The 13,186-nt window shown below is 39.3% G+C and overlaps 1 protein-coding gene across 1 annotated transcript; it reads right to left on the reverse strand.

Annotated features, from left to right (window-relative positions):
• Positions 1–2,971: 2,971 nt before the first annotated feature.
• On the reverse strand, positions 2,972–13,153 carry LYAR (Ly1 antibody reactive). Its single transcript, XM_033061188.2, has 9 exons — positions 13,061–13,153; positions 12,220–12,387; positions 11,803–11,917; positions 9,768–9,875; positions 8,417–8,500; positions 5,473–5,809; positions 5,102–5,206; positions 4,157–4,242; positions 2,972–3,847 (listed from the first exon to the last, which is right to left on the reverse strand). Exons 2-9 carry the CDS (start codon positions 12,339–12,341, stop codon positions 3,713–3,715), a joined length of 1,092 nt encoding a protein of 363 aa, XP_032917079.1. The 5' UTR covers positions 12,342–12,387; positions 13,061–13,153; the 3' UTR covers positions 2,972–3,712.
• Positions 13,154–13,186: the final 33 nt, after the last annotated feature.

Below are 13,186 nucleotides of genomic sequence, written 5' to 3' on the forward strand. Positions count from 1 at the left end.
CCAGCAGAAGGGAAAAAATCTGAGTATAAAAGAGCACTTTGTGCTTTGTGTCCATACATTAATGGCTGGATGGTGGAAGTTCATTGTGTGGCTACTGCAAGGAACAGAATGAAGAAGTAAACACAGTGTGGTTTGAGCTATCTGCAATGCAGGTGGAATTCTGGTTTTTATTCAGGTTCTTGGTCACTTAAGTGAGATGTAGTGATCTGAATACGTTCAAGTGGATTTTCTGCTGCCTGAGAGGAAGATCTCATTATGTTTAAAAGCACCTTTTTCGAGCTTGATTGTAATCGGGCCTTAATTTGGCTTTTTATACTAATTTTGTACTAGTGCATTCCACATAGAAGTTTGACGAGTTTAATGGGTGGGTAGGCATACAGACACCATTTCTGCTTTTCTATTACTTTCAAGTAATTTCAGGAACTATAAAAGTACTTCTGTTGGAAGTCAGTATTTCACTTCTGCTGTAGCTCAGGTATGAAGTTGTGTAGCAAGAGCAATTTCTACTGAGATTTTAAAGAGAAGGGCAAAAGACTGGACAATTCTAAATCTTCTAGACCAAATTTAAAAAGAAAAGATAAAAAAATATGTGTTTGGGAAGGACTAAGATCTGTGATCTGCAGTCTTGAACAAAATAAGTCTTTTTTCAATCTAAGCAAAAAGCTTGGAGGTTTTTCAGTCTTTGCTGTCTGAAAGCATAAAAGCATGAGGATTCAGGTGCAAAAGGAATTACATCTGAAAATTGAGAGTTGCAAAGAAAAGCAGTAGATTATAAGGGGCAAAAGGAACAGTATCTTAAAAGTGCAAGGGAAAGTTACCAGTAAAACTTCCTCTAGTTCAAGTGAAATTTAGAATTCAATATAAAGTAACACTTCCTGTAAAAGTACTAATGGGAAACATAATATGCAGCTTTTCTTGGCTGACAGAGCAGAAAAGAAACTTAGAGGACTTATTCCTGTTATTTCTTATAGGCTAATCCAGGAGAAGAAAGGAGTACATGTTGAATATATTGACTAAGATATCTTGTAACCTGTGAATACAGCTCAATGTACAGAACAATATGCCTTTTTTCACTTATCTTGCACAAAAAGTTTAATATTTGTTCTCTTATTTCCTTAATAAGGGTGAGTGTTACAGCCTTAAAAGTTTCTGAATGAAATGATGTATTGGGTCTCTGTATCCTGTGGTCATCAGCTATGAGCCACTACTCCTGTCGGGCTCTGACTGCATTGTCCTGATGCAATTGGATTAGAGCACCAGGTGGGAGGATCAGTTTTCACTGGAGAAAAAACAAACTACTCTAATGCACCAGGACAGTGGAGGGCTGAGCACAACAAATAAGTAGCTGTCCTTTGAAGCTTTTTTTCTTCCAGTGATTGAAGTCCCTGCTTAAGTGCTTATGCTACACTTATAATGAAAGCCACTAGCTTGAAACAATTTTCTAATTTCTTCCTTCCCCACTCTGCCACAAAGACACTTGATTTTCAATACACTATTTTAGAAAGGAGAATTTTAACAATAAGATATAATCATGGAGCTGTTATGCTGTTTAGAAAATCACTAAAACATATTCTGGATTAAAACAATACTGGTAAATACGCTGCTTAATTACTGAATAGAAATTAGAGAGGTCCTGCTGGTTTTTTGTCTTCTTGAAGGATTCTCAATGATCTGTGAGGGATTATGCTTCCCTCTGAAACAATTATCACCAAATTTGTAGTAAATTCCAATCATTAGTTGCAAGGAGTAAATTAAAGTCCAGGTCTGTTGTAAGAGAAAAAGCCAATTTTAATCATCTGAGCACATTATTAATTGTCTAATGAAAAAACATCGAAGTTGGGGTGTTTTTCACAGGAGAGCTGCATGTCAATAATGCAACTATGCATGGACCAGAATAGCATTTGAAGCCTTCTACAATTAGAGGCAGAGACTCATCTACCATACTACAGTATTCCCAGGAACACCCAGAAAGAAAAATATGCCCACAAAGCATATTGCTCCCCCTCTTTCTGCCAACAGAGCAGAAAAGGTAATACTACTGCAGCAACATACATTCAGGTTACACTGTCGTAATTATAACAGGGCTTACTTGCAACAGACTCCCACTACTGACTGTCAAACAGAGGCATGCATTAAATTCATGTCTGCCAATCATGAGGGAAAAACTGAACAGCAGCTGGTGCTGCTTCACCCTTTATACAGAGAGGGGAAGAATAATTCACAGTGTGTTTACTGCTCCACACAGGCACCACTAACCCAACCATGGCAATGCACAGGAGTACGCTGTTTGAACCTTCAAGAATCATAATACTTAAAGCAAAAAAGAAATACAAGGTCACATCCTACTCTGACAGCTCATCTACATACTGTTGATTTCATATTCCTTATTTCCAGCTTTCAACAGATTCATGGTGTTTGAACACTTAGCCTGCTGCTTTGCTTCATTCAGTGATCACTGCAGTAAACCCTGAGCATCAGACACCAGAACTCTGCAATGACAGCACCCCAGATTCTGCTTATCTGTTAGACTGAATAAAAAAAAAAAACTAGCACTTACTGAAGAGATCTTCAATTCATTAGGTGCTTCCTTGCAACCTTTACAGCAAGACAAATATGTACTCAGAACAACTGGACCCAGTGTATCACAGTTAATTTTATAGTATTTATTACCTTTAATACATTCAATATTTCTATAAATTCAGATATTTTTACTGTGGAGTTTTATAGAAGTGTATCTGCTTGAAATCACTAAGCATTTTTTAAAAACACCATAACTGACTGCTTTATAATGCTGTTTTTAACAGACTGTATCAAAATAGGAAACTCCTCACATGGAAGTAATTTTGCATTTAAGTAAAAGCCTATAAAACTTCAAGTAACTTTCCTCAGGCAGCTCAGTCTCTTACATACCTGTAACATTTCTGGTCTAGCTAAATTGTTTTGGGGACAGCAATACAACAGCCTCTTCAAATGATGTATAATTTGTGGATTTATTTTGCAATTACAAAGTGACAAGATTCATTATATTTAAGGTTGCACTTTAAAGTAATCTATTGCATCAGTCGATTTTTAGTCCATGTAACCACTTGTATTGAAGTCAGTTGCACTACTAATCAAGACTTTGAGTGGCAATGCATATGCAGGTAACTCAGTCTTCAGATTTTCACTGTATGTGCAATATTGCATACACACATCTGACACTTTATTTATGATTTTACTACACAGAATAAACAGCTCATTAAAGGCTGCATACACAATCCACAGTGTGTAAAGTGGGTATCAGTCGTACCATTTTGAATTTTAGTACAACAAAACATTTATTCCACAGTGGGTTTTTAAATATGAAAATCCTATTTGCTCTGAAAATAGTTCCTGCAAAAAGCCATACAACTCAGGTCCTAAAAACATTCATGCCTATAAATTATATTCATCATTGGAAGAATCTTAATACAGTAGGCCAGCAATTATTTTCAATGCCTCTTAAAACTTGTACTAAAAATATACATTTTCCATAAAATCAAAAAATAAAATATCTGAAAATGTTCTGTGACAAATCTAGAAAAAGGGGAGGAATCCAGTATTAAAAGTTAAATTCTGCTTTCACATACACAATTTAAATTTATATCAATGCATAGTATCTGTACAGCTGACAGAAGATCTTGACTCCATCTGTAAGACTAAAACGCAACAGCTATGAAAAGTACGCAACTGTTTATTTAACAAGTTTCACTTTGTCCTTTAGAACTCTAAATTTGGGATTGTTATTCACTTTCTTATTGAATGTGACTAGGATCTCCTCTTCTGTTTTGTGATGTTCACCAGCTACTGCATAATATTGAGCTATCACCTGCACAAAGACAGAGAAATGGTTTTTAGTCTGTGAAGATGATTCCATTGTAAGAAATAATACATTTACATTACTGCATAAAAAGTGGCATGGAAGCTATTGTGCTATTATTCCTTTGCAGAAATAGCACTGAATTTCTTGTGTACTTCAGTAAGCAATAAAGAACCTGTCCTTCAGGTAACATTCTGTTAATTAATATTCCAATAAAAAATGGCAAACTTTTTTGTTTATGCAAGCCAGAATTTTCTGAGCTTCAGCACTACACAAATAATTTCACAAGGAGATTAATAAAACCATGTTGTACAGTACCTTTTTTCTTAGTTTTTTAATTGAAATTTCATTGTCTGGAGCCTGTTTCAGAACTGCTTTGATGGTTCCCTTCCAGTTGAATTTACCTAGAAAATAATTAGGTGTACAACATCATTAGTAAAAGGAGGTATTCTGGGTCTTCTTCTATACTAGTAACTAGCCACCAGTCTCCTAATTTTGGAATTAGCTTGGCCACCACAAGAGTTGTTACCTTACTGACCCTACAACAAGAGGGTGTCTTAAGCATAAAGTAATCAGCTGTTTCTGAATATATAATGGAATAGAGACAAAGAATCAACACAGTACATGAACAACAGGGGTCAGAATTGTTTTAATTTAACTTCTGCACTTCAGCTATTAAGCAGAAAGTTTTAAATAACATGGGAATAGTTAAGATCCTGTCTCTTCACACTTAAAGCACAGGCAGCCAAATTTGACCATAGCACCTTCAGAGATCATTAATTGGTGGTTTCCAAATAAGTGATCTGCATGTTCAAACTCAGAGTGTCAGGTGATAGGCAGAAGTTTATCTAATAATAAACCAAGGCCCAACACATCTGAAGTCAAATTTACGGTTCACTGATCAAAAATGGGGATATGAGAGATACCAAGAGGTCTAAGAGTTGTTACCCTTTTTGTTGTGCTGCCCAATGTGCATGGCAGAACAGAAGAGACCAGTTGTGGTGAAACCTCAGTGTGCACTGGAACCGAGCATAGCCAAAGGCTGCCAGCTTTTGTGCTGCCAGCACAGCACAGATAACAAACTAGAGAAGTGATTCATTATCAGGTGTTAAGAGTAGCATAGGCTACACAGATGTATATACTGATTATACACACATTTATGTACACTGAGGCATAATTTATTTCATGGCTTGATACAGAAGCTGTATTTCTATCATGCACTAAGTCTTTTGCAGAGTTGTTTTGTAATTCCTTTAAGAATACCTTTATCTGTTCCCTCATTTTCTTCATTGTCATTGACGTTTTCTGTTTCCATGTCTTCTGAAATGTTTTCAGTTTTCATTCTCTTTGTTTTGGTATGAGGTTCCTCTGGAGATGGAATTGGATAAACATACACAAGAAAGATTTAAAACTAGAAGTTCTGACATGAGTTAAGTTTTTTGTTCTTTTAGCATCAGTTTATATTTGCAAAGTGGTTCAGATTTTATAAAGGAAATGTGCAATCATTGTCAAAAATAATCTGATTTTATATCTAATGGACTACTTTAAAATTCTACTTAGGTAGGTTATTGAGCTTTGGAATTGAGAAAAAGCATCTTCAAAACAAACAAGAATATAAGTTGTATGATGGATACCTTCTACGTGTTTATGTTTGCGTTTCTTTACATTTGTTTCCTCTTCTGTTTCACTGTGATTGCCATTTCCATTTATTTCAAATTCATCCTCCACGCTCTCTTTTCCTTTTTTGGACTTTTTACTCTTTTTTACTTCTGTCTGGTTTTCTAATTTCAAATCTTTTTTCTCCTTCTTTTTGCTCTTTTGTCTCTCTTCTTTTCGTTCCCTCTTACTCTTTTTTTTCTCAGTTTTTGCATCTGTAATTCCATTTTCTTCTGTCTTTCTATTCTCCTCAGTTTCTGCAGACTGCTGCTCTTCCTTCTGTTGTGGTTTGTCTTGTTCTTTTTCACTTGAAATCTTTTGTTGAAAGAAAGATTATTACAGTTTTTGCATGCATTTTTTGACAGTGCAACTTTCCTCTATTAGATCATTGGTAACTGTTCAGAACACCGATATCCTGAAATCAATGAAATTGCTCACATGTGATGTCACCAGTGACCTGAGAAGCAGCACTAGTGAAATAATGTGCCTGATGCTTCTTTTAACCTAACAGACTAAGTGCTAATTAAAACAACAGAAGAAATGTTATCTCACAACATATGTAATTCCTAGCTGAAATGTGTCTATTGGGTTTGAAATTATTTGCTAAATGTAATTAAGGAAGTGATAACTCTCTAATTTACACAAACAAAACTACGGCAAATTACAGCAGAACTTATTCTCAAATACACAGCCCTTGAGTAATAACCTCTTTTGCCATCCACTTCCCTGTCTTGGATGTGTCTGGGATAACAAACCATCATGGCATGATGCAAATAGAGGCACTCAAGGTTGTTTTAATTGACTTTTCTCAACACATTTGGTTTTCTTTTAATGTTCTTAGGCTCTTAATGGCTTTCTTGTAGAATAATTAATGTATTAATGAAAAATTTAATGTTTAATTTACAGTTTAATTTTAATAATTACAGGAGAAATACAAGTACTGAAATCTTAGTGTAGCTATTTAGAAAGATAATAGATCTTTATACAACCAATTTAACACCAACATGTTTTTATAAAGAGTTAGTTTAATTAAATCTGAATTCTACTTAAGAATTTCCACTGAGTAGATACCCTTCAAGGTATGTATTAAAAATTATAGCTTTTTAAGAATTCTTAAAGGTGAATTGAAATGCTGAGTTATATATTTCACTTTAATGTATGATCTGTGGACAGTATAATTGTTTAAATTTGTGTTTAAATAAAAGGTTTTCAGATTGAAGACTTTCTTAAAAATTAGTTTAAGTCAAGGGAGAACTGCTTATGACTTTAGTGAAGTTGTATAAACTCAGTATTAATGCTCCAGCAGCAGTGTACTTCAGTGTCCAAAGTTTGTTATGTTCCTACCCTTTAGTAAACGTGTTTCTTTCTTTCTTTCCTGGTTCTTATATTTGGATTCCTCAGAAAAATTGCAAATAAACTTAACTGGAATCATAAATTAGAAACACAAAGCATCATCAAGAAGGGATTAAAGCCAAAGCTATGCCTACGCCCTTCCTCAAAAGAATGTGGGGGAAAGAGGGGAGAGCATCTTTACATCAACTGAGAAATGAGCTTCTCCAACAGCTTTCCAGTAAACAACACCCTACCAAAACACACTAAGCTAGTAATGAAATACCAAAGAACTAGGCACTGACTAAAGGTCAGAGTGAGTCCACAATTTGGATAAAGAAATGGGAAGAATTTGTGCCACAAACTGGAGTATCTCTCTCCACACTGATGGAAATACGTAAACTATGCACTTACAGTTATTTCACGAATACAAGCTGCACCATTTTGACTAAAATTTGGTTCCCACACTGGAAATGCGGCTATCACTCAGGAGCGGCTAATATGTGAATAATTTTCTGATATTTCCACCCCCAGAAGTGGAAACTGAGGTGCCGAGTCAAGCAACTTGCCAGTAAAAGTCAGCATTTCGTGATTGCTACAAATTGTTACTCTGTTGCGCCATGGGTGGAGCTGGCTCTCTGCAGGCAGCACAGGGGGCGCGGAGAGAGGCGGGAGAGCTCTCTCCTTCCCTCCTCTGCCGCAGCCCGGGGGAGAGACGGGGGGGCCCCGTGCTGCCATCCCCGCGGCCCGTGGGGTAAGCGGGGGGCTCCTGTCCCTGCCTGCCGCGGCAGGAGCAGGCAGGCTCCATCCCCGCCCGCCGCCACAGGTGTGGGGGGGCTCTGTCCCTGCCTGCCACCGCAGGGCAGGACCGGGCCGGGGTGACCAAGCCCAGCGGCAGCGGCAGCCGGCCCTGAGTGGCCCCACCGAGCGGCAGCGCCGGGCTGGGCTACCTGGCCCCATCGGCAGCCCCGAGCGGGCTGAGCCTGCACAGCCTGAGCCGTGCCTGTAAACCCTGCCCTGCCGCGGTTCTGTTACTATTTGGCAACTTTGTTGCACGTGGGTCCTCGCTGCGAACGACAGAGCGGCTTATACCTGGGTGCGGCTTATTTATGGACAAAGAACGAAATGTTTGCCAACACCCAGAGATGTGGCTTATGGTCCGTGCGGCTTGTATTCGTGAAATTACTGTATTTCTCACTCCAATACACATAAATTTGAGACCAATAAACACTGAAAGATGTCTTATTCTGTCTTAGTGTGTGTTATAAGATTGGAACAAAGATAAAGGCAGTGCTTTTTCATTTTTTTTATGTCCTAGTAGCATAAATTAGCCTTCTGATTATCATGGCACATGTATGTCACCATGTCAGTTTTCAATCACAACCTACCCAGTATGAACAACTACTTCAGCAACAGTTTTGTGTTCTACAAATTAACAATTTAGTCAAGAAATATTACATCATACCATAATCTATTTGAACTATGGGAGACAGTGTTTCCACTAACATCTACAAAGGGAGTCTGAAAGGTTTTCCTTCAAACATTTTGGAGTGCATTCCCATTTTATAATGTTGTACCTCCAGTTAAACTTACATTTCTGGTTGCTTCTGAGAAAACATCCCACACCTGATCTTGCAAATTGCTGTCATTAATTCTCAAACTGTTCTTGATCCAATTCTGTGCAAAGAAAAAACAATAACTGAAAACATGCACCTCTGATTTTCTTTCATTACTATGCAATTTGTTTTTATTTTTGATTTAAGAATCTAAACACTGCTTTTGACTAAGATCTGGTTAGAGGTTACTCCTATCAATCTCTCAAGGCTCCTTGCTAAATAGTTTCACATAATGTCTAGGTACTAGTAGGAGGTTACACCATATTGCCTGACCAACAGTTATCCCTGAGTGGTAAATATACATACAAAAGATAATCCTCAAGCTTTTGATACAAATGGTTATGTTAAGGTCCTACCAAATCTTCTGACTGTTCCCATGAGTTAAAACATTAATGATCTGATCTTATTTGTGCACTGGACATATGGTCATGCTCTTAAATGGATACCTTAGTTTACTACAGGAGAGTATAATTGAAGCAAACATCTCAATGCAAACATTTGAAAGTTGTTTGGGTTACTGCAGGTACTCCTGGTGAAAATGAAAACAAAGCAGTAAATTATGCTGTTCACACTATCTGCAAAAACTTTTGGTCTTCCACTGCGATGTATCTTATCAAAAAGAGAGGCTTCTAGAAAACACCATTCTTCCTGCCCAGAACATTAATTCTGTAGGGAAATATTCTAACCTTCAGCTGCTAGCAGCAGTTTCACCACAGCTCTATTAAGTTCTATCTGAGTGCTTTGGAAGTAAGACTGATCTTCTGTCAGCCTCACAATCTGAGGCACAGAACTGAGAGGGGAAAAAAGGCCAGTTTGTAAATAATTCTTTACTTTACATGAAATTCTTTATATACAATAAATTCTCCACACCTGTAATTTACTTTAGCAAAGCATGCAGAGTGGGAGATTCTGTCAGAATTCTGAGTAAGAGGAAAACTCTCAAAACAGGATCTTGCCTTCAGGAAAAAAAAAAAGCCAAAGAAATAAGTATTTAAAACTATGTCTAAGAATTTGGACATTCAACAGAAATAGCAAATAGTCGAACAAAAAAGGTATGGAAAACATAACAAACCTACATATGGAGATTAAGCTTAAAAGTTAAAGTCTCTGGCTTAATATCCAATTCAACTGGTAGATGAAGAGTCCTTTTAAGCAAATACATGCATTTTACAACCATTGTCTATTTGAAATTCAGTTATTACACAATCTATATGAATGCCCAAATAAGGAATTTGGTCCCACCTTTGTTAAAAGAGAGTGGAATTCCCTAAAAAAGTCTGGGTTTATGCTCACTGCATGAATTGTTGCAAATCTCTATTAAAACACACCTGAAACTTTACTTTTTTTCTCGGAATGTTATCAAAGGCACGCATTTGCTCCAGGATGTTCCGCACTTTAGGGCTTATGTTGGGCTTCTTCATTACTTCATGGATTTTCTGAATGAACAAGAACAGAATTAAATCAGCAAAGCATCATAAGGATCAAATAGCACATGTCAGGTGTGCAAGTCTGAAACACGCTGGGCAGAAATCATCTAGCACCCACAGTTAATACAGTCTGCTCATAGGAAATGTTCAAAAACCATGAGAAAAACACTGACCTTTGGTTCTACCATAGCTTGTTAGATGTGTCAAACTTATCTATATAAACATTTATACCTATGTAGTAAGCAGAGACAAGCAGGACTGCTCACCAATGCTTTCTGATGAATAAGTTACAAACTGCAATAAAAAACATTTCAGACTAATGTAACTATCACAGAAGGGATCCTTGCACCATGAAAAACCTGCATTAAGAAAAGTGACTTTTTGTTTTGGAGTTAACTATGAAAAACCAGGCTTACTTTTGATTCCACAGCTGACATGCATTTCTTCTAGCAGCAGTGCCAGCTTCAACAAGCATTTATCCCTATATGACAGCTCTGGATATTCCTGTGCTACGGGTGTCAGCACAAGAGAAGAGAGATTCGACCAAGGCCTCAGGGCAGTCCCTTGAACTGCACTGCTGCTTGTGGGGGGGAAAGGCTCTGGGCTTCCCAGTATTTAGAGAGTGCAGCCACTGGACACTGTAGAGCCTTCCTGTACTTCTGAAAATCTGATGACTGAAAGGCTTTGTGAATATGTTAAGACTATCAGAATAAGGTGTCTGGTAATAATTCCTCATCCTTCTACACAGAAATTACTTACTATTGAGGCAGGCTACCAATGTTCATAAGCAACAGCACTCACACCATGCTGCCTTCACAAATGCCCTCAAACAGTGTTCAATCTCAACAACAGCACTCATGTCTGACTTTAATGCTATCCATCATATGCTTCAAGTATGTATGTACTTAGCACCTTGAGAGGATGTGATCTACACGACAGAAATCATCAATTCCATGCATAAATGTGAACTGATTTATTACTAATAGGGTTTCAAATATGGGTTTGAGGTCTTTCCAAAATCCTTTGAAGGACAGTCATAAGAGGGTAGATTCTTGTGTAAGACAGAAAGAGTAGAAGATATTTGTATCCATGCTGGAGCTCGTCCTGTTCAACATATTTAGAAAATATCTGACAAGAGGACAGAAAATTCTCCCAATGATATGAAGCTGTTCAGGATGACGACTATGAGGATTCCAGAAAGATCTTAAGAAAACAAGTGACTAGGTAATAAAAAGGTGAAATACATTCAACACAAATTCATGTAAAGCAAGAATCCTAATTTCTCATCTAAAATGGCAGAGTTTAGTTGACCATTGGAGTTAAGGTACAAGATCTCTGGGTTAAAACAGTCAATTGCATGAAAATGCCAGCACAATGATCAGCAGTAGTGAAGAAAAAAAACAAACAAAAAAGCCACCTAAAAGTAGATTAATTGATTAAAAAAAAACCAGTTAGAAAGGAATAAAGGACACAGAAAACATAATTATGACACCTAGGAAATCTATGGTGCACTCACATCTTGCATAGTATTTCAGAAGCATACAGTAGAATGGGAAGATTTTAGAAGACCAAAGATATAACTTACATATGAAGAAAAACTGAGCAGAGTAGGACTTTTGAGCCTTGAACACAGATTATGAGAAGGGAAGGGATGCCTGACAGAGTTCTATAAAAGCATAAATGGCATGACAAGGATGGACAACTACCAATGTCTCTTTGTATGGGAACAATACACTAAATCAAACCAGTAAGAGATAGATTCAAAACAAAAGACACATTTCTTACCAGGACAAACACAGACCTACCAAGGAAATGCCTGAAGAAAGCTGAGGATATTGGTAAAAACTGATTTCTGGCTTGAGCCAGTATAGACTCTTTTCTGTCTTTGGTAATTACAGACAATAATTACTGTAGGTATATACAGCACAAACTGTACCTGAATCCATTCCTGCTGTTTAGCATCTCCTTTGTTAGTTTTGGCTTCAAAGCCTTTCCCACCGTATTTCTGGTCTTCACTTACACACCTCACGTGTTCCTTATAGTCATCACCCCTGAATAGAAGAGATTTTTAGCCACAGTTCACTGAAGTGCTTCAGTCTTCAAACTATGCAACACTTAGCTAACCAACAAGCTGAAGTAAGATTATTTAAATGAATGGATCATTTAAGCCTTATTACAATGCTGAAATTATTAAAATGTGCAGTGCTTAAAGTACATGCTTGTAAGTTCACAGACATTTCTGTTATGACACAGCTTTCAGTGAAAATTTCTGACTTGCATCTCTTGTATTTGTGACAAGAGTGAGCAAGTGAGTCTGCAGAGTGAGCAAGGCTATTTCCCATCCTTTACATACCAGAAATCCTTGCCACAGTCCATGCAAGACAGGCACTGACAGTTTCTGCAGATGTTCACATGCTTTTCAACCTGTGCTTTCTTCACAGCTTCTCCACATGCATTGCATGTGAAAACTACCATGTTGGCGAGTGGTCAGGAGCTTCTTCCTTCCCACAGAAGCGCAATTCTAGGAATACAAGAAGATCTTAATTTACAGCTTGAAAGAAACACTCGGACGGGCAAAGCAAAATGCACCAGTGCACAGACGGGGTGAGCAGCCCGGTGCTGCGTGTGCAAGAGCTCGTTTCACCTGATGCCCTCCCTGGGAACAGGGGAGATCAGAACCGTGGGAATCATCAATCCCTGTATCCATCATCCGAACTGCAGAACCAGCAACCCCCGTGTCCGTCACCCAAACTGGAGAACCAGCAACCCCGTACACATCACCCCAACTGCAGAACCAGTAACAGCCGTGCCCATCACCCAAACTGCAGAAGCAGCAACCCCCGTACCCGCCAGCCCAGCCCCGGAGCCGGTGACCCCCGTACCGCCCCCAGGCCGATATGCAGCGCAGGCAGCGCTCCCCGTCCCCTCCTTTCCCCTGCAGGGCCCGCCGCTCCGTCCCGCTCCCCGCAGCTGCACACGCGTCTCGGCCGGGCCCCGCCGAGCGGCAGCGCTGGGGCTGGCCGGGCCCCACGGCGTGGGAAGTGCGGCGGGGCCGCCACCCCTGCTCCTGGGCGGCAGCCGGCTGCTGCCGTGCCGTGCCGCCTCGTCCCTGCTCCCATTCCCGTCCCTGCTCCCATTCCCGTCCCTGCTCCCATTCCTGTCTCTGCTTCCGTCCGCGTTCCTGCTCCTCGTACCTCAGCCGCCGCCGCCTCCGCAGCCGCCCCGCGGCACGCGCCGCACCGCGCCCCCAGCCCTCGCCGCCCGCGCCTGCGCTGCCCCCGCCCCGCGCGGCGGAAGGGGAAGGAAAGGGAAGGGGAAGG

Source organism: Catharus ustulatus, chromosome 5, assembly GCF_009819885.2.
Source record: "Catharus ustulatus isolate bCatUst1 chromosome 5, bCatUst1.pri.v2, whole genome shotgun sequence".
In the NCBI taxonomy this organism is placed as follows: Eukaryota; Metazoa; Chordata; class Aves; order Passeriformes; family Turdidae; genus Catharus; species Catharus ustulatus.

Bases quoted from the DNA above. Each gene is read 5' to 3' on its own strand.
- LYAR (XM_033061188.2), bottom strand. From the start codon at position 12,341: ATGGTAGTTTTCACATGCAATGCATGTGGAGAAGCTGTGAAGAAAGCA. The intron at 5,810-8,416 runs GTAAGTTTAACT...TTTCAACAAAAG, and splicing joins TCTCAGAAGCAACCAGAAAT to ATTTCAAGTGAAAAAGAACA. The intron at 4,243-5,101 runs GTATTCTTAAAG...ATTATTTTCTAG, and splicing joins AAATGAGGGAACAGATAAAG to GTAAATTCAACTGGAAGGGA.